The sequence below is a fragment of the Corylus avellana genome, chromosome 11 (assembly GCF_965113065.1).
Source record: "Corylus avellana chromosome 11, dhCorAvel1.hap1.2, whole genome shotgun sequence".
NCBI lineage: Eukaryota > Viridiplantae > Streptophyta > Magnoliopsida > Fagales > Betulaceae > Corylus > Corylus avellana.
The window spans coordinates 1,926,028-1,945,745 of NC_142500.1; the positions used below are offsets into that span (position 1 = coordinate 1,926,028).

The 19,718-nt window shown below is 36.9% G+C and overlaps 2 protein-coding genes across 4 annotated transcripts; one reads left to right on the forward strand and one right to left on the reverse strand.

Moving 5' to 3' along the window:
• Nucleotides 1–2,509: 2,509 nt before the first annotated feature.
• LOC148582977 (serine/threonine-protein kinase VPS15-like) lies at nucleotides 2,510–13,233 on the forward strand. Of its 2 annotated transcripts, none has more exons than XM_088511856.1 (11): nucleotides 2,510–2,922; nucleotides 3,430–3,552; nucleotides 3,644–3,689; nucleotides 3,786–3,946; nucleotides 5,998–6,077; nucleotides 6,668–6,773; nucleotides 7,048–7,224; nucleotides 7,328–10,486; nucleotides 11,811–12,058; nucleotides 12,142–12,241; nucleotides 12,691–13,233. In XM_088511856.1, exons 1-11 carry the CDS (start codon nucleotides 2,650–2,652, stop codon nucleotides 12,865–12,867), a joined length of 4,650 nt encoding a protein of 1,549 aa, XP_088367982.1. In that variant the 5' UTR covers nucleotides 2,510–2,649; the 3' UTR covers nucleotides 12,868–13,233. The 2 variants fall into 2 exon arrangements, with proteins under 2 accessions (XP_088367982.1, XP_088367983.1); XM_088511857.1 differs by having other exon boundaries at nucleotides 7,048–7,218.
• A 1,501-nt stretch (nucleotides 13,234–14,734) lies between these two features.
• LOC132166531 (Peptidase M28 family protein) lies at nucleotides 14,735–19,237 on the reverse strand. Of its 2 annotated transcripts, XM_059577359.2 has the most exons (12): nucleotides 18,161–19,237; nucleotides 17,977–18,044; nucleotides 17,772–17,853; nucleotides 17,581–17,673; nucleotides 17,343–17,495; nucleotides 17,035–17,103; nucleotides 16,664–16,751; nucleotides 15,986–16,069; nucleotides 15,647–15,735; nucleotides 15,414–15,530; nucleotides 15,187–15,330; nucleotides 14,735–15,012 (listed from the first exon to the last, which is right to left on the reverse strand). In XM_059577359.2, the coding sequence occupies exons 1-12, from the start codon at nucleotides 19,106–19,108 to the stop codon at nucleotides 14,830–14,832; spliced, it is 2,118 nt and encodes a 705-aa protein (XP_059433342.2). In that variant the 5' UTR covers nucleotides 19,109–19,237; the 3' UTR covers nucleotides 14,735–14,829. The 2 variants fall into 2 exon arrangements, with proteins under 2 accessions (XP_059433342.2, XP_059433343.2); XM_059577360.2 differs by lacking the exons at nucleotides 17,343–17,495; nucleotides 17,581–17,673.
• Between the last annotated feature and the right edge of the window lie 481 nt (nucleotides 19,238–19,718).

The following is a 19,718-nucleotide window of genomic DNA, read 5'->3' on the forward strand; positions in this document are numbered from 1 at the left end:
GAGGCCAACCCTATAACTTGAAGAACAAAACTTGATCAAGCAATAAACTTCTTTGTCGCCTCCACTTCCAAAGAAGATAATGTCTACGGTGCCTTCATAACCATCACGTGATAAACGTATTTTGTGGGAATAGTGAAATGGGAAAAAACTATTTATTAGTCATGATTTAATGGTGTTGTGAGTAACGGTGTAAATGATACAGTATCATAAATATGTTGGTACACCATATGAAAAATTTAAATGATATGGTGTAATATGTAACGGAGATAGAATATGGTATCATAAATCTAGACCTTAGATTCTAAGAGAATTTAGATCTTTTAAATTTTGAAGAAACCTACAAATCTTTTTCAAACCCAAGCCCAAGGTTTGACATTAATTTTCTGATATATTTTTATTAAGGGGAAAGTCCACATAACCCCCTTCAAACTACCACCTAATTGACAATGTCTCCTCCAAACTTTTAATTGCGACAATGTACCTCAAAAACTACCAAAATATTGCCAATGTCTCCCTTATTGATGAAACTACCCTTAGTAAATTTTTTTTTAAAAAAATACTAAATTTTTTGGAAAGACCTAAAATAATAATTAAAATATATATATATATATATATATATATATATATATATATATAAGAAAATAAAAATTAAAAAATTTCAAATTTTTTTATATAAAAATTGAAAATTTTTCGTTTTTTTTTTTTTAAAAAAATGTTTTCTTTTATAATTTTTAAATAAAAATTTCCGTTTTAAAAAAATTAAAATATTTTCATTTAAAAAAAATAAAATTTTCGTTTTTTAAAACATATTTTAAAAAAAAAATCTAAAAAAATAAAAATTGATTTTTTTTAAATAAAAATTTCGGTATAAAAAAATCGTTTAAAAATTAAAATAATTATTTAAATTTTTTTTTTCCTTTTATTATTATTATTTTTAATTTTAGGGGTATTTTTGTCATATTTATAAATGTATAGGGGCATTTTGATATTTTTGCTAACTTTGGGGGGGGTGGGGGAGAGGGATATTGACAATATTTTGGTAGTTTGGGGGGGTACATTGTCGCAATTGAAAGTTTGTGAGGGACATTGTCAATTGGGTGATAGTTTGAGGGGGTATGTGGACTTTACCCAATATCATCTTTTACATATTAACATTACAACTCACTTGGAGATAAAACCGTAGAAAGATAACTAATGCAATACTGACTCTAAAATAAATAACTATATAATTGAAATACAAATAGATGCATGCTTATTTATAATCTAAAAATGTTGATAATAAAACTAATTTAAATCAATCTTAAATAAAATCTAATTCATATTAAATATAAGTCTACTATAATATAATGTCTACTTTATCTATGTTACTTCTGTAACATATGGCATCATTTATACGGTTAGATACACATTAAATATTGACCATAAAATTACTGATAACCCTTATCCATGTTTTGTGTGTGTAGAACAACTTAATGGTTAGTGGTCACATTTTACCATTTAATTTTTGAATTAGGATCATCTTCAGATATCCAGTTAATTATAGTGAATGAGTATTTTTATCTCCTTAAAAAATGAAAAGACAAAAATATTCAGAGATGATCGTATTCCTCAATTTTTACCCATTTTTAGTTGATTGTAAATTTGTAATATTTTTATTGAATACTGTTTTAATTGATTTGGCTTTAGGACTAAATGTTGAAGTTCGTGGGGGTGGTTTCGACCACTCTGCAGCCTGTCTGAGAGTGGTTCGACCAACCTTAAAGGCTAGCTACTTCCATAAGTGGTTTCGCCATCTCCAAACAGACTGTAGGGGTGACCGAAACCATCCCATAACAATCAGTTAGTTTGGTTGATGAAATAGTGACCGATGTATTAAATTGATATTTACCTATATGTCAAGAACTATATTTATACAAATTGAAATCTGTTACGTGAATACGTAACAGAGATGTATTTTAGGTTATGAGGGAACCTAGACCTTAGATTCAAAGGGAACCTAAACCTTTTAAATTTTGAGAAAACCTAAAAAACCCTTTTCAAACTCAAAGTTTTGAATTAATTTTCTTATCCCATTTTTATTAAAATATCATCCTTTAAATAGGAAGAATAAAGGACTTAGACCTGGAGTAAAACTCCTACATTGGAGATAAACCTAGAAAGATAACTAATGCAATCCTGACTCTAAAATAAATAACTAGATAATTGAAATACAAATAGACACATGTCTATCTCTAATATAAAAATACTGATAACAAAACTAATCTAAATGAAATCTAATTCATTTTAAATATAAATCTACTATAATATAATGTCTATTTTATCCCTATGTTACTTCCATAACAAAATCTTTTTTTAAAAAAAAACGTAACTAAAAAAAAAGTAATTAACCCTTAACTTAATTTCAATGAAGTTTTATATCGCTTGAAAAAAAACAACCAAGTACTGTCCGTTAACTTGGAAAACCCATCCCCACAAGCCACGACTGCCACGTGAGCAAACCCAAATAAAAAAGTTTGGGAATCCAGTCAATCCACCAGTGCGACGCTGAAGGCAAGCGAAAACCATCCACGCCACCTTCTGACGAGACAGTGGTTGCTCGGAACGCAAACGCAGAGGAATGAAAAAAACGGAGCTAAACTGAGGCACGGAATGGGCAACAAGATCGCTCGCACGACCCAAGTCTCGGCCTCCGAGTACTACCTCCACGACCTGCCGTCGTCGTACAACCTGGTCCTGAAGGAGGTCCTCGGCCGAGGCCGGTTCTTGAAGTCGATTCTCTGCAAGCACGACGAGGGCCTCGTCCTCGTAAAGGTCTATTTCAAGCGCGGCGACTCCATCGATCTCAGGGAGTACGAGCGCCGTCTCTTCCAGATCAAAGAGATCTTCCGCTCCCTCGACAACCCCCACGTTTGGCCCTTCCAGGTCCAATTCTTATCATTTTTTTGGGGATTTTAACCATGCGTTGGGCTGCCGAATAAATGCGAGAAAATATTAATGGAACTTTGGTTTTGAATTCTAATACACCTATGTGGCTTATTTTAATTGAGCTGAATTAGGTACTATAAATGTTCAAGTTCGAAGTTTCTGTTTGGTTTCCAATAAAATTGTAATGGAACTTGGGTTTTGAATTCTAATACACCTACGCGGATTATTATAATTTAGCTGAATTTGTTACCGAGAAAGTTGGGGAAGAGAGGAGGATAAAGATTGTTATTACCGTGCCTTGTGTTGTGCTGAATTTGACGAAAAGAGAGGTCCGGAACTTAATGCAGTTGAATTAGATAACAGTACTAGTTGTGATTTCAAGGGCGTTTATGTTTTGGAGGTTGAATTATGAAAAATGATTTAGGGGTTTTATTTTCTTAGGTTTGTGTTGAGTAGAGCGTTATTGTTTTGAAATGCTGATATGGTGGTAGTGTTCTCTTGCAGTTCTGGCAAGAAACAGATAAAGCAGCTTATCTTTTGAGGCAATACTTCTTTAACAATCTTCACGATCGGTTGAGTACTCGGCCTTTCCTCAGCCCTGTCGAGAAGAAGTGGTTGGCTTTTCAGGTTTCTCTTTCTCTCATTCTAAAACCCTGAATTGTAAGTGTTTGATGGGAACGGTTACTCTCAGCATTTTTATTTTCTGGTGGATGTGCAGTTACTTCTTGCCGTGAAACAGAGCCACGAGAAAGGAGTTTGCCATGGTGAGTTATAATAGTTCAAGGAATCCACTTGTGCCATGATGTTGTTTTCGTGATCTTATGTTGGTTTTCTTTCTGTTAACTCTTGCATCTTTCCAGGTGATATTAAGTGTGAGAATGTGCTGGTCACATCTTGGAATTGGCTTTACCTTGCCGACTTTGCATCCTTCAAACCCACTTACATTCCCTATGATGACCCTTCGGATTTCTCCTTCTTCTTTGACACTGGAGGAAGAAGACTCTGTTATCTTGCACCTGAGGTAGGTTCTTAGTTTTTTTGTTTTTATACTTATTTCATGTCTTTTAGTTTCTTTGATCAAAATTCTATATGATGATTATTTTCTTAAAAGTTATGATTCATGTCCAGTCACTTTGGGTGAGCCATCATTTGTGTCAGTGGCGTCTACTGTGGGTTTGCATCCTTGATTGTTATGTGTTTTTTTTTTTTTTTTTTTTTTCAGTTGCTTGATAAGAGTAGATGATTTTACTTGAAGCTGCAAGCCTTCTTTGAAGGAAGAAAGAGGAAAGAAAATTAAAGAGAAAATGAAAGAAGAAATAATGAGAGATATGGAGAGAGAAACAATCAGGGTAGAATAGTAGGTTGAGAAAGAGAGAAAAACTTTTTTATGAATTCATACCAATTATCATTTATTTTGAGTTATTTTCTCGTTTTCCCACAATAAAGTCTTATTTATAGGCTTAATAAATTTCTAGAACAAAAAAATTCATCTAAAATGCCAACTGATATTTCAAGATATTAGGATCCTTATATCATTTCTTAAAACAATAAAATTATAGCAACTTAAATAAGAAACTATTTCTATCTAATGTAAGCTTCCAAAAATAAGGACCGAAAGAAAAATAAATCCAAAAGTAAAGACGGTGTAATATAACTTTGTAGGTCCCATTTTGTTTTTGTATTAGATCAGGTTCAATTGCGAGATCAGGGTGCAATGCGTGGTCTCAGCTTTTTGAATATTGGTTACATTTTGATTGCTTTGAAGTGGAACTAATAACACTATATGCCTAAACCAAGACACGTGCACAAATTTTGTTAAATTTAGTCAAATGGCAACATCAGCAAGTGCCATTAAATTGATTATTATTTTTTTGTTTATTGGAGGCATGCAGATGCTTCAATCCTTGATGAATGTGTTCACAATTTCCAGGGATGTCATAATGGAGATGTAATTTTTTTTTTCAAATTTTTGATAATTGTTAAGGAAAACCTGAATATGATAATTGTTAAGCAACTTAGACCCTAATTTGGAGTTTCAGTGTTAGTTTGCCCCATTTGTCAATATCAGCCATTAAGTTGGACAAGAATATATAAAATGACTAAATTACCCTTTTATATGAAAAAAGAGTTCATTCTCAGGTTAAAAGTAATTTAGTCATTTCACATGTTTTTTTTTGGTCTAACTTAATGGTTGATTTGGATGGAAGGGGGAAACTGACATTAAAACTCCTAAATAGGATTCAAGTTGCACTGAGTTAAAATTTGTGAGGTAAGTGATATAAGGGTGGTAGTTAGGGGTGGGTATCGGTTATAATGATACCGGTAAACCTATTTTCGACAATTAACTGAAATTATTGGTTAATTTGATTAATTAACCGATAACATTTCGATAAGAAGTCATTCCAAAAATTTCGGTTAAAACAGTTAATCGGTTAACCGTGAGATTATTATTATTATTATTTTTTATTTTTTATTTTTTAATTGAGCTAAAAATTGATTGTTTTGGGCTAAAATAGCTTATTGAACAATTTTTTTTTTTAAAAAATTTTATTTTAAAATTGGCCCATTAATTAACACAATAAGAGTCCACCATATATATGTTTTACCAAAAAAAAATTTCTTATCGGTTAATCGGTTAACCGATAAAAAAATAATTATACTGATTAACCGAATCAAACTGATTTCGGTATAAAAATCCTTAACCGATTACTGATTGACTTCTGGTGGTAGGTGGTTAATTCGATTCGGTCGCAGTTGGTAGGCGGTAAACGGTTAATCTGCCCACCCCTAGTGGTAGTGTGTGTGGGGAAGTGTCATATACCCTTATATATATTTTCCTTATATTGTTCTCCTGACTATGCTGTGCACAACATTCTTGGTTTTTGATAAAAATCTACTCCTGTTAGGACAATTAATTTCTGTTTATTGGCTTGCATTTCTTTAATTTCCTACAATAGAAGTCTGCCAGTGAAGTTTTTAACCGCTATTAGTGATATGCATATGCATTCGTCTCAGCAATTTTAAATAAGATGACCATATAATTGGTTGTTTTCAATCCTGCTCAATTTTCAGAGATTTTATGAGCATGGAGGTGAGATGCAGGTTGCACAAGATGCAACTTTGAGGCCGTCTATGGATATCTTTGCCGTAGGGTGAGCATTATCTGCCTTCAGTATCTTACCTTGGAAGTACTGTTTTGAATTTTCAGTTTTGAAAGCAGAAGAATTGTTGATATAAGAAATTTAAACGTTTATTTTAGATAGATATGTCAAAAAAAACGTCATTGAAAAAATTATGCATATCTGTGGCATTTGATAATGAAAGACCGATCTTTGGAGAGTTTTAACGATTTTAATGATAATTTGATTATTTATCAAAAAAAAAAAAAAAAGAGAAGAGTTTTAACTATATTACTGGTGTGAAAAATTTCTTATCCTCAAGATAAACTAAAACAAAATATTTCTTTTTTGAAACTAAAACAAAATATTTCTTTTTTCTGCAAGTTTCATTCACTTTTTCTTTGTAAGGGGGAGAGACTGTTTCTCAGAAGTTGATTTCTTCAACAACATGGAGTGGGGGATTCAGATGGCCATTTTCACATGCTAATGGATTGAAATTGACATTCTATTTTGTAAATGATATGTTATAGTTTTTCAATTTTTTAAATAAAAATAAAATAGGCCCTTCCGTCTCTCTCTCTCTCTCGCCCTTTTGAGCTGCACTCATCATATTACTATTTTAGGTGTGTAATAGCGGAGCTTTTCCTTGAGGGTCAGCCACTATTTGAACTCTCCCAGCTTCTTGCTTACCGCAGAGGGCAATATGATCCTAGCCAACATCTTGAGAAGGTACTCTCTCTCTCTCTCTCTCTCTCTCCCATTTCTAGTCCATACTCTTTAGTTTGGAGCCATATTTTTTGAATTGAAATATTATCAAGTTGTCCATCTAGCCTCAGCCATTACTTTTTGGCCTTGGCTCCATTCTTATGCTGCCTTAGACTTGATCCATGTAACTTCTCACTGGTTTCTATGATTACTATTTATGGCTATGATTCTCTTACTTTCTTCATTTTGACTTTCATTCATGCTTAATGATTAGCCATTTCTTGCCAACTGGGTGCAGATCCCTGATTCTGGAGTCCGAAAGATGATACTACATATGATTCAGTTAGAACCAGAGTCACGACTTTCTGCTGAAAGCTACCTGCAAGAATATGCGGCCGTTGTGTTTCCAAGCTATTTCTCACCATTTCTGCATAATTTCTACTGCTACTTGAATCCTCGTCATTCGGATGTGAGGGTAATCAAACGTTTTAATGTACAATCAATTTTAAGATCTCAACCACTTTTGTTTATTACAACTCACGTATAGTGCATTGCTGTTCTGTAACTAATATATTTAGGTTGCACTGTGCCAAAGAGTTTTCCAAGAGATACTTAAGCAAATGATGAACAATAGGTCATCTGAGGATACAGGTACTGGACTTGCTACACCTTCTAAAAGTACTAGTGGTGAACTGTCGCAAGAGATGGTTGCAAAACAAAATGTCAGTTTGACAAAGGATTCGTTGAGAAAGAAAGAGCAGACAGAGAAAGGCTTAATTCATGATCAGTTTGAACTTATCGGTGATCTCAATACGCTTCTCAGGGATGTTAAACCGAATAATCATTACCCTGATGCCAAGCCGATGCTTGAAGATGCGCCCGATTCTGCATTTTCCCCAAGTCTTAAAAGCTATGGGATACAATCTCCTGGTGATCTACTTCAAACTATCTCCAATGCATTTAGGAGAAATGATCATCCCTTTCTGAAAAAGATTACAATGAATGATTTGAATACATTGATGTCAGAGTATGACAGCCAATCAGATACATTTGGCATGCCCTTTTTACCATTACCTGAAGATAATATGAGATGTGAAGGTATGGTTCTGATCGCTTCTCTTCTTTGCTCCTGTATACGAAATGTCAAGTTGCCTCATTTGAGGAGGGCGGCTGTTCTTTTGCTCAAGTCTTCTGCACTATATATTGATGACGAAGATCGGTTGCAGCGAGTGCTTCCATATGTTATTGCAATGCTTTCAGATCCAGCAGCAATTGTGCGTTGTGCTGCCTTGGAGACTTTGTGTGACATCCTGCCTTTAGTTCGAGATTTTCCTCCCAGTGATGCAAAAATTTTTCCAGTGTATATTTTTCCAATGCTTTCCATGCTTCCTGATGATCCAGAGGAAAGTGTAAGAATTTGTTATGCCAGCAATATTGCTAAGCTGGCACTAACTGCTTATGGATTCTTGATTCACTCAATAAGCATGAGTGAGGCGGGGGTCCTTGATGAATTGACTTTAGCACAGAAGCCATTGGCATCATCCAATGAGACGTCTGAACGACTTCAAAGGATAAATAGTGATGCACAACTAGCACAGCTGAGGAAGTCCATTGCAGAGGTCGTTCAAGAGCTTGTTATGAGTCCAAAGCAGACACCAAACATCAGGAGAGCACTCCTACGGGACATTGGCAATCTATGCTGCTTCTTTGGCCAGAGACAGAGTAATGACTTTCTGTTGCCCATCTTACCTGCTTTTCTTAACGATCGAGATGAGCAGCTAAGGGCAGTGTTCTTTGGGCAAATTGTGTATGTATGTTTTTTTGTGGGACAAAGAAGTGTGGAGGAATATCTTTTACCTTACATTGAGCAGGCTTTAAGTGATGCAACTGAGGCTGTAATTGTCAATGCTTTTGAATGCTTGGCTGTTTTGTGTAGAAGGGGTTTCTTACGGAAGAGGATACTGCTGGAGATGATAGAACGAGCATTTCCGTTGTTATGTTATCCCAGTCAGTGGGTACGAAGGTCAGCTGTCACTTTCATTGCTGCTAGCAGTGAGAGCTTAGGTGCAGTAGATTCTTATGTTTTCCTTGCCCCATTTATACGGCCTTTCCTCCGTAGACAACCAGCATCTTTAGCTTCTGAGAAGGCTCTCCTTTCATGTTTAAATCCTCCAGCCACAAGACAGGAATATTATCAAGTCTTAGAAAATGCCAGGAGTTCGGATATGTTGGCGAGACAGAGAAAGATATGGTACAAGATAGCACCAAATTCTAAACAATGGGAAAGCATGGATTTACTCAATAGAGGGTCAATTAAGAACTGGCCAGATAACCAACAAACTCCTGAGGCTCAAACACCTGTAGACAAGGCATTGCAACAGCCAGAGTTAAGTGAATCTGATGATGGTGAGGCCAAGTTGAGAGGTATGGGAAATTTTATGCGTAATGCTGCTGGCACAGTTGATATTCGTGATCCCCTATGCTCAGAAAAGCTAAAATTCTCAGGCTTTATGTCGCCACAGGTTAATGGTGTGAGTAGTTTTATGTGCGATAAATCATCAGAAGGCATTCCGTTGTACTCCTTTAGCTTGGACAGGCGGGCAGTTGGAATTCCTCCTGCCGCGTCTGATTCTCCATCACAAGCAAATTCCCCAGGAATTGGTTCATCATCCATACCTTGGATGGATCCTGTAAATAAATCATTTAGCTTGGCAAGTTCAGTTCCAGCACCTAAGCTTGTTTCAGGCTCATTCAGCATCAGCAATGGTTCTAAACAGTTCCATAGAGTGGTGCATGAGCCTGATGGCAATGACAATGATCAAATGGCCTATGCCAATACCAAATCTCAAGAGATTGGATCATCTGGCATGCTGAAAAGCAGTTCTATTACTGTGGAAGATGCCTCCACTTCAACTGATCTAATTGGACTGCCAGCTTTTGCACGGACATCATCAATTCCAGATTCGGTTTGGAGGCCACGTGGGGTGTTGGTTGCACACCTTCAGGAGCATTGCGCTGCAGTTAATGACATAGCTGTAACAACCGATCATAGCTTTTTTGTGAGTGCATCTGATGATTCCACTGTCAAGGTTTGGGATTCGAGAAAGTTGGAAAAGGACATCTCATTTAGGTCGAGGCTAACTTATCACTTGGAGGGAAGCCGGGCACTGTGTGCTGCAATGCTTCGGGGCTCTGCTCAAGTTATTGTTGGAGCATGTGATGGCATGATACATATATTTTCTGTTGATTACATTTCGAGAGGTCTTGGCAATGTTGTTGAGAAGTATTCAGGTATTGCTGATGTAAAAAAGAAGGATATCAAGGAAGGTGCCATACTCAGCCTTCTAAACTACTCTGCTGATAGTTGTTTCAGTCAGATGGTAATGTTTAGCACCCAAAATTGCGGAATCCATCTGTGGGATACAAGAAAAAACTCCAGCTCGTGGACACTAAAAGCAACTCCTGAGGAGGGCTACGTGTCTTCTTTGGTAACAGGTCCTTGTGGGAATTGGTTTGTGTCAGGATCTTCAAGAGGCGTGCTTACCCTTTGGGATCTGAGGTTCCTTGTACCTGTGAATTCATGGCACTATTCTCTTCCATGCCCGATAGAGAAGATGTGTCCTTTTATTCCTCCTTCAAATGCCTCTCTGCCTACTACTGCAAGACCCCTTATTTACGTTGCTGCTGGTTGCAATGAAGTTTCTCTTTGGAATGCAGAAAATGGAAGCTGCCACCAGGTACATGGAGATTGTTTCTAATAATTGTTTATTGAAAAACAAACACATGTAATGGCATCATATGAGTTAGGAGTGCCGATATTCACCTGTAAGGAACACACTAGTCATCAAAAAACAAATCTCCCCACCTCCCCTCTCTCTCCAAGGCCTCATACAAGGGTGGGGCAATAGGGAATAACCTATTCTTCCCTGCTCCCAAAACGAAAAGTAAAGTTTCAAGTAAAGATAAATTTTTTATATAATAATGACAGGATTTTTTTGGTAGAAGGCAAAGTTGCATTGGTAGAGAATTACAGTTCAACAGAAATTGATTGATAACATGCTGTGCTCTCTTTAGGATGCGACCTGTATTGGCTTGAAATTGTTTATTATCAGAACGTTCTCCATCTTTTATTCAACTGTTTCAAGTAGTTGGCTAAAATTGTTTCCAATAGAATCTAATTTTTCAACTCGTCAGCAGCCCTGGACTAGACCACCTCTACTCATTAAATTTACTCCTGACACCATGTTGAAGAAACCTTTTTTTCTTAATTAAGTAATCGGAATTTATTAAAAAGTGGAATAGCGCAATCCCAAGTATGTAGGAAGTATGCAAGAAAAACACCTAACCAGAACCAAAAAAAAAAAAAAAAGATCAAGAAAATTAGAAATATGAACAATCATAGGCTGTTCATTGGTAAAGAGTTTTGAAAATGAAGGCCTTTAACTCCACCACTGTTTACTCAGTCTTCAAAACTTCGATAATTTATTTCTCTTCTAATACCCACATTAAACAAGGCAAGATCATCTTCCACACTGTTACCAAACTGCCCTCTTCAACATGTAAAGAGATCCACCGCTTGACGAAGCATAACCCACTTTAACCCAAAAAGACAAGAAAATAGAATTCCATAAGGCACTAGTAATCTTGTAATGGAGTAAAAGGTGAACTACAGTTTCCCCACTCTTTTTGCACATGCAACACCATTCTACCACTGTGAGAGTAACTAATGAATAAGCTAAAGGGGAAAAATGTTAATGAGGTCAAGAGAATGAGCATAGCATGTGCCACCTCCTTTACTTAATTATTATGTGAAGTTCTACTGTAGATATATTGTAGTGGGAATCACAAAGTGGATAGTATATTAACAAAACTGCGAAGTGCCTCTTGTCTTGGAGTGAGGAGGGTGCATATTCATGTTTCATTATATGGATTTGTGTTCTTAACTGCTTATAGCTAGAATGAAGCACTTCAGAACTTCTAGTACTAATGTTTTTTCTTTTTTTTTTTTATCAATCTTTACCTAGTTAAATTCGTTGTCACATTATTAAACTTTTATTTTAGGTATTGCGAGTTGCAAACTATGATACTGATGCTGAAATGTATGATGGGCCTTGGGCCTTGGCAAGACCGTCGAGTAAGTCAAACTCTAAACCAGATCCGAGACGAAATGTCAATCCAAGGTACAGAGTTAATGAACTGAATGAACCTCCTTCCCGTCTTCTTGGTATCCGTTCACTGCTTCCCTTACCTGGGGGTGATTTGTTAACTGGTGGTACTGACTTGAAGATACGTCGATGGAATCATTACAGGTTTTGAACTAAATTTCAATCTTGTTTGCTTGTTTTCATGAGATTTCTGTGATTTAATTGTCTTTCGCTCTTGAATTTTGCAGTCCTGACCAAACTTATTGTATCTGTGGGCCAAACTTGAATGGAGTTGGGAATGATGATTTCTATGAAGCAAGATCTAGTTTTGGTGTGCAAGTTGTGCAGGTATGTTTTAGGTTTCTATCAATCTTTTACTAAATATGAGATTCAAATAATTTGGTAGATTAAACTTTCCTTCATGGAGTTTTGGCAAAAGATTGTACTTTTGCTTTTATTTCTTTCTTCTTTGTCAGAAGTTGACAAACTTTTTATTTGCACCTCCACCCTATAATTCTATTATCTTCCGACCTTCCTCAGTGCTTGTTTTATGGCAATTGTAAGTTGACCTATGATCAGTTTTTTAAGATTTAACTTTCAGTGATTAGGTGGAGCTTGTGAAAGTGTTTCTTGCTTCCATTTCCTTATTATTATTATTATTATTATTAATTTTTTGGGATGGGTACCATTTCCTTTACTTTTTTTTATCTAGAAACTGAATTTTTTTCTTAATTTGCTGTAACTCGTGCAATTAGAATGTGGGATGCTAAACTTGGTGCTTGTATTCTGGCTCACAGGAGACAAGAAGACGACCTTTAACTACTAAGTTGACTGCAAAGGCAGTTCTTGCAGCTGCTGCCACTGATTCTGCTGGTTGCCATCGCGACTCCATTCTATCTCTGGCTTCTGTCAAGTTGAACCAGAGACTCTTAATATCGGGCAGTAGAGATGGGGCTATCAAGGTTTGGAAGTGACTTAAGCATACCCAGTGGTATGTTGTACATATTTGGTATCAATGCTGGTAGATATTGTACATTATATTCTATAGATTAAAAGCTTTGATTCCCTTGCATAGATATCAAATTTTACCCGTCGTTTGTACAGCATGTAGGATTTGTCAGCAGTTTATGTTTTGGATGATATGTTTTATTGCTGTTATGATGTTTTAATATATATGCTTCAGGTAAAAACTGTGTCGATATAAACATTAGTAAGATAGTCATCCTGATTAATTTGTATCCTCTACTTCTACATGGAAAATTCAATTGCAACAATAAGTCCTGGTCTGTTGACTTGTCCTTGTGTATCTCCCCTATTAATCTCGAGAATTTTCGGAATCATCTAAATTACAGCGCTGAGCTTACCTTCTTTTTTATTTTATTTTTTTTCTTTCCAACATTTAGGAACAGTGAGGTTTGCAAGATGTTCTTTATTGTCATGTCATGGTGCATGTTGATTCATGCAGTGTGCAAGATACAATTTTGAGAACCTTCTTTCCAGGAAAAATATACATCAAACACCCGTTTTGTAGATGTGTTTTAACGTCATGGTTTAATGAGAAAGCAAGTTTTGGTCTCTTATTTAATTAGTTGTTTTGTTCTGTAAATTTATAAAAGAAGAAATTAGATTTGGGATTTGTTTTGTGCCCGGAGTCAAGAAAGGGGTTTCCCATTTTAGAAGATGCATATTTTTGGAAGAGTGGCTGTTGTGGGACTGGGACCTTGAGAATTTTGAGACACTCGGTTAATCTCCATAAAACTGGTAGGGTTTTCATAGTGTTTCAAGTGAAAGTAGCCAAGATGCTAAGCAAGCTAGGTGAAATTCTTGTGGTTGTGGTGTGTTCTTCGTTTTTTTCTTTTTTTGGCTAACTATATAATGGGTGTGGCTAAGATGAGGGGACTGAATCAATGATTGGTACATAAAATTTGAAATGAATGCAATCATAAGAAGGTGGAGGTAGTACTAATTGAGAGTATGATTAGAATAATCTTAAGATGTTTTGATCATGTACAACTAAGGCTGGAAACGAACAATTTCAGGAATGGGTCGGATAAACTCAACTTGGAATCAGTTCATTTAATATGAAGCTATGAGCCATTCGTTGGCACAAAATTATGTTCGATTATTAAGTGAGACATACTCATATAAACTCGGCTCGACTCTATTAACGTTCGTGAACATAGCTCGTATAAGCTCAGCTCGACTCGTTAGCTCGTTTGTGTGTCTATATATATATATATATATATATATATAAAAGTATGTATATTAATTATTAAGTAATAAGAGGATCTTCAGCATCAACATGTATTTTATCTAATCAAAAAATAATATTCTTTATTTTACCTGCTCATTTTTCAATACAAATTGATTTTCTATTTCATTCCATACTTTTTTTAAATATTATTTTTATTCATATTTTTTTATCCAAACAATCCAACTACCCAACCCCGTCCAATCCCCAATTTTTCTCTTCTCCCCATTGTTTATTTTTGCAAGACTATCTCTCTCTCTCTCTTTCTCTCTGTGTCCGACATGACCGAGGTTTTTGTATGGCTCCGACCTAGTCCCAGATCCTGGAGAGCTAGGACCTCACGTGACTCCTGGAGATTTACTCTTGGAAATCTCGTAGTTTCAGCCTTAGGCGCCAGGGCATTTTCTCTATCCAGAAAAGCCTCGGTCCTAGATAGAGTTTAATGAAGCTACGGATTAGGACTGATCAATTTTTTGTAATAAAAATTCAGATCATGCAAGTCATTTGGCATGCACTTTCGTTTTGAAGATTCTAACAACAAATTATTTGATTAGGACTTGCGATAGTGGCACAGATAGTCTGACCAGATCTAGAAAAAAACAAGGATATGTGCCTCTTTTGACTTCTGTTACGATACATGATGTTCATGAACCACATCAAAACGGGGAATAGATATTGTGCATATTCATGTTAGTTCACCATTGAGAATTAGTGAGGCATGTCTGACAGCTCGAGAGACTCGCCAAACTTCATGTTGTACTAAATGCCATGCCTCTGCAGTATTCACATACTTTGCCTCCTCAATGGCATCATTTATCCCAGGGAATGATTTAGATTCATAGTCATTGTGCTTTGAGGGCCCATAAATCTGAAAAGAGCAAAATAATAAATCTGGTGCCATTCTGTAATTACAATAATGCAATATCTTCAATTGGGTGGGATTGATTCAATTTTCATAACTGGAAAAATTGCTTTTACTTGATCTTTTGAAAATTATAGTAATTTCAATTCAGGAGTCATGTGTTGATTAGGAGAAACATACCAAATGCTTATACCATGACCTTTGAGAGAGTCCATCTTGGTCTGTAAATGCACGCTCTGCCATCATTAGCCTGTCATTCAGCTCTCTCACCTTCAAATGGTCTTTATTCCAGATTGATGCCCAACCTTTTCTTTCTTCTATTGCCTACAGAATCATACTTCATGTTTTTGATAAATGTAAAACGTCATTTGTTACAATATAGTATACAGAAACTCTCAAGTTTATACCTTTCTCTGGTTGATCACTGTGGCGGCTGCTTTTTGGAGCTCCTCTATGGACTTGAACAAAGGAGTTAGGCTTATGTTCTTATCTGAGATCTCAACTTTTAAGTCCTTTGTGTATGTCTGTTATTCCAGGATTCAATTCACTATGTTTGTGTTTGGCACTAACCTCAATAATAATAATTTGTGTTCCACAAGACTGCATGTAATGATTTTTGCAACTATTAACATTGACATACCTGCAGCTCCCGTGCATAGGAGAGATAGTTGTAAGGCAAAAACTCCTCGTCTGCTAACCAAAGGGCTACTAAACCCCAAACACTTGCCACTGTTTTTCAAAATAAATTTGAAAAAATTTAAATGTTTTGGGCACTTAGATTAAGATTTATTATTAGCCGATCCAGGATTCAGTGCAAAATGTTACTTTTTAGAGATATAAATGGTTCAATGAGAGCTGAAGTAGAAAGATATGAACGGGAAAGTCCTAGTATTATTGTAGTATATCGTTGACATTTTTGAGTGGGAAGGAATCCAAAAAAGTTTGTTGGATACTGCCTGGTAAAAATTTTATGGCTCACCTGCAACATGTCTATGAAACATCGGATCACCAAATTTTTGCATCCAGATAAAGTCATCGTACATTGAGTGGTATACAGGGTACCCTGCATTTGATGACAACTATTCAATGGAAAGCCATAAAAATTCCGAAAAATCACACTGCCATAGTATACCTGCACATTAGTTTTTCTTAAAGGATAAAATGTTTTGACGTTTTGAAGCTTGTTAAAGTAGTGGTGTTTAGTCCCTTACTACAATAGAGAACACTTTATTTCATGTTTGGTAAGTTATATGATTAGAAAATGGCTGTATTGGTTCAAGGTTAATTTTGGCTTGTGATTTATAAGTTGTTTCCTTTTAGGGGGGGGATCAAAAGCTCATTCAGGGAATGAAACATATGTTATATTTCAAAAAATTGTGCTTTTGCTATGGTGCATATGGATTATGGTCTGAAAAATAATACTTGAGATTTGCTCTTCTTATACTTTTTCAATTATCGAGTTCTTCATATCAATTCTGAGAAGTGTACAGTTTTTTTTTTTTTTTTGTGGATGAATAATTCTGAGAAGTATACTAGCAGTTGTTTCCTTTAGCAGAAAAATGGCACACGCAGTATAAATTTGAGTCTGTGCATGCATGCATGTATCATCTTACCAACTAAAGGATGATGTGAGAAGAATAAAATTTGTGCTTGTTACCTCCTCCAAAAAACATTGCAGTTGCTGGAATCCCTACATGTTGTACAAAAGCTGCAAAATCTGATCCTCCATCTCCCAACCTCCCAATCTTTATATAGAAAGCACAAGTTAATGAGCATCAATAATTTAACAGTAGAAGTTTCAAGGTTCACTTGAAGAAATTCATCTCCTTTGTCTTATTCATATGTGCTTGGTAATATGATGCTAGACTTGGAATTAATTATCACTAGCAGGTTGGCTGGAAACGAAGTCAATGGTACTTTTTACATTCAGGGTCGCTGCAATGCAGTTTTATTTCTTTTTTAAAATCATCAATTTGAGATCATAAAGTCAAGTTGGTGCTATTAGGCTTTTGCATTTAATTTGCTTACCAGGGGAGAATTGCTAGAACCGACCCATGAATCGTATAGACTTTGTGATGGGTTATCTGGGTCTCGAACCTTCAAAAACCAATTACAAATTCAGTTGGGATAAGTGAGATAATAACAGCAACAAGGAAATTGTTTCTGCAGATGCTAATGCTATATGTATGGCCTAAACTGATTATATAAGAAATGAAGAAATATCAACTCTTGGTATAGTTATGCAATTGCTGCTTTCACTGTTGGGTTATTCTAGCTGTTACCATTGCTTATGCTTGCTGTTGCTAGTTTTCCTAACATCACAACTTTTGAGATACCTCTTGAGTTGCTCGTTTGAGCAGTTCATCGAGCTGGGGAGTTGCAGAGGCATGGAAACCTGGTCCAGCTACTGCACAGTCAACATTTAAGTACGCAACAGCCCTTGAAGCTAGCATTTCTCTGTTCTCTTCTACCCATTCGGTTGATCCTAGCTGAATATATATAGTGGTTAGGTTAAATTTAATTGTGTGTGAGTGAGTGTGTGTGTGTGTGTACGCATGAGAGAAAGAGAGAGACCAGGCCATATTCCTCCGCATCCCAATTGCACAACACAATTGTTCTTCGAGGTTTCCACCCTTCTTTCTGCATCTTCCCCAGTCTTTCTGCAATCTACAGTTAGTATCAAAATCAGGCGGTGCTGCATGGTGTAGTGAATTTTCCTCATTGGGTAGAGTCTTGACAAGGCAATCTATTGGAGTCACTTTTACCTGTAGCAATGCTGCGGTGCCACTGTTGGGATCAGCGGCTCCAAAAGTCCATGCATCCCGATGATTACCCAGTATGACAAATCTGCAAATGATTGTAACATTTGTGACTTGGTCATTACAAGGTAGGTAGCTTTGTCAGTTCTGAACTTTATGTGTGTTTTCGTTAGTTCTCTGCATAGCTTTTTATGAAAGATTTTGGACATACCGATCAGGCTCTTCTGCTCCTTCAATCACACCAATGACATTCTGAATTGTCCCTATGATTTGCTTTCCCTGAAAACAACATCCGAAGTGATAATTCAGCAACTATATATTAGCAGCTCTTGGTCCACGTTTGTTTCGTCTTATTTTTTATTACCAGGGCTAGATTGGTGTTAGTTTGAGCTTACAGTGTAACTGAGATTGACAATCCCTGGCCCTGGTCCGACCCTGTAGGTAGGTGCATCTTTGCTTCCCTGCCAATCCTCTTTAGCAACATGTCCACCAATCGATCTCAAGATTGTTTCACCATCTGCCGCAGATATTGGCAATGAAGGTATAAGAGGAACATCCCCGCCTTTCTCTACTTCCTCTTCTGATAACCTTTCACAGTCTCCAGTGCTCGCCCATCCAGGCGTAGTAGGGTCTCCAAGCCCATTGTAAACTGTTCCCACCTGTACCCCACTGGGTGGCATCCACTTGTCATCTGGGAACCACCGTGTATCCCCTCCCCCGCCGCCGTAGTCCTTCCTGTCTGTATACACCAACGCCCCTATAGCGCCTGCCTCGTACGCATTCTTCACTATGTGCCCTCTGTATATTTCTCCATACTTGGCCAATACAACAGTACCCGACACATTCACACCCATTTCCTTCAGCGTCACGTAGTCTTCTACGCACCCATAGTTCACATAAGCCACGGGCGCAGAGACGGTGCCCGACTTTGCATATGCATGGAAAGTAGGCTGAACTTGGTCTGATACGTCGGCGTATGGATCGCCGTCGTAAATTTCTTGACGAAGACTGAACGTGGTGGGTGGCTCCGGAGGTGGACGTGTTAGCGACAGGGAACGATGTGCTGGGTAGGTTAGAGACACCTCATAGGACGCTATGTGGGATTTGATATTGACGGAAGTGAAGACGGATAAAACGTAGGCTGCAGCCTCGGCGTTGGCCTCTGAACCGGCCACGTGGGGCCGGCGAGTGAGGGTGTAGAGGTGGTGTGCTATTGAGGTGTTGTCGGATAGAGAAGCGGATGTGTAGAGGGAGTGAAAGGTAGATTTTGGAGCGGGAGAAAGGAGGAAGAAGGTGAACGAGGTGGCTAAGCCTAGGAAGATGGCGGTGGCTGTTTTCAACATGGGCTTAACTTTTTTTGATTTGGCCGTGGCGGTGGAATTCCGGAATGTGAATTAGCAATTTAGCATTTAGCAGGAGAAAGAGAGAGAGCGATAGAGATACAGATAGAGATAGAGAGAGAGAGAGAGAGAGAGAGAGAGTGACTGCTATAATTTGTTTGGACCTTTGATTATTCAGATTAAATAACAAAGGTAAGAAATTTTGCAACTTTTGTTTTGTCTGTTTCCGTCAAACGCAGCACGTATGCATTCTCTCTTTTTGTCGGCATCATAGTGTTCAGCTTCCAAATTGATTTGTGATGGAGACAAATTATTATTTAAGAAATAAAGCTATGACTGGTTGTGAGTGGAAGATGAAAAATTAATGTTAAAAATCACTTTCCTTTGAGAATCTTTGATCTGATTTGGTCTGCATTCCCCAGTGATTACTGTTTACCCACTATATTGTAAATTTGTAACCCATTCTCCATACTGCTGCACAGATCAGCAAGAGGATGCCTGCAGTTCAACCCCTGAATGAAACAAAACGTTATGAAATCATCTGTAATTATCCGACACAAACCACCTGCGCTCGTGCCACCTGCGGGATTTCTGCGGCACTGCGATTATTATT

Bases quoted from the DNA above. Each gene is read 5' to 3' on its own strand.
- LOC148582977 (XM_088511856.1), top strand. From the start codon at position 2,650: ATGGGCAACAAGATCGCTCGCACGACCCAAGTCTCGGCCTCCGAGTAC. The intron at 3,553-3,643 runs GTTTCTCTTTCT...GTGGATGTGCAG, and splicing joins AGAAGTGGTTGGCTTTTCAG to TTACTTCTTGCCGTGAAACA. The intron at 7,225-7,327 runs GTAATCAAACGT...TAATATATTTAG, and splicing joins CTCGTCATTCGGATGTGAGG to GTTGCACTGTGCCAAAGAGT.
- LOC132166531 (XM_059577359.2), bottom strand. From the start codon at position 19,108: ATGTTGAAAACAGCCACCGCCATCTTCCTAGGCTTAGCCACCTCGTTC. The intron at 15,531-15,646 runs GTATGTCAATGT...CTGGAATAACAG, and splicing joins CCTATGCACGGGAGCTGCAG to ACATACACAAAGGACTTAAA. The intron at 15,013-15,186 runs GTATGTTTCTCC...TGCTCTTTTCAG, and splicing joins GGTCATGGTATAAGCATTTG to ATTTATGGGCCCTCAAAGCA.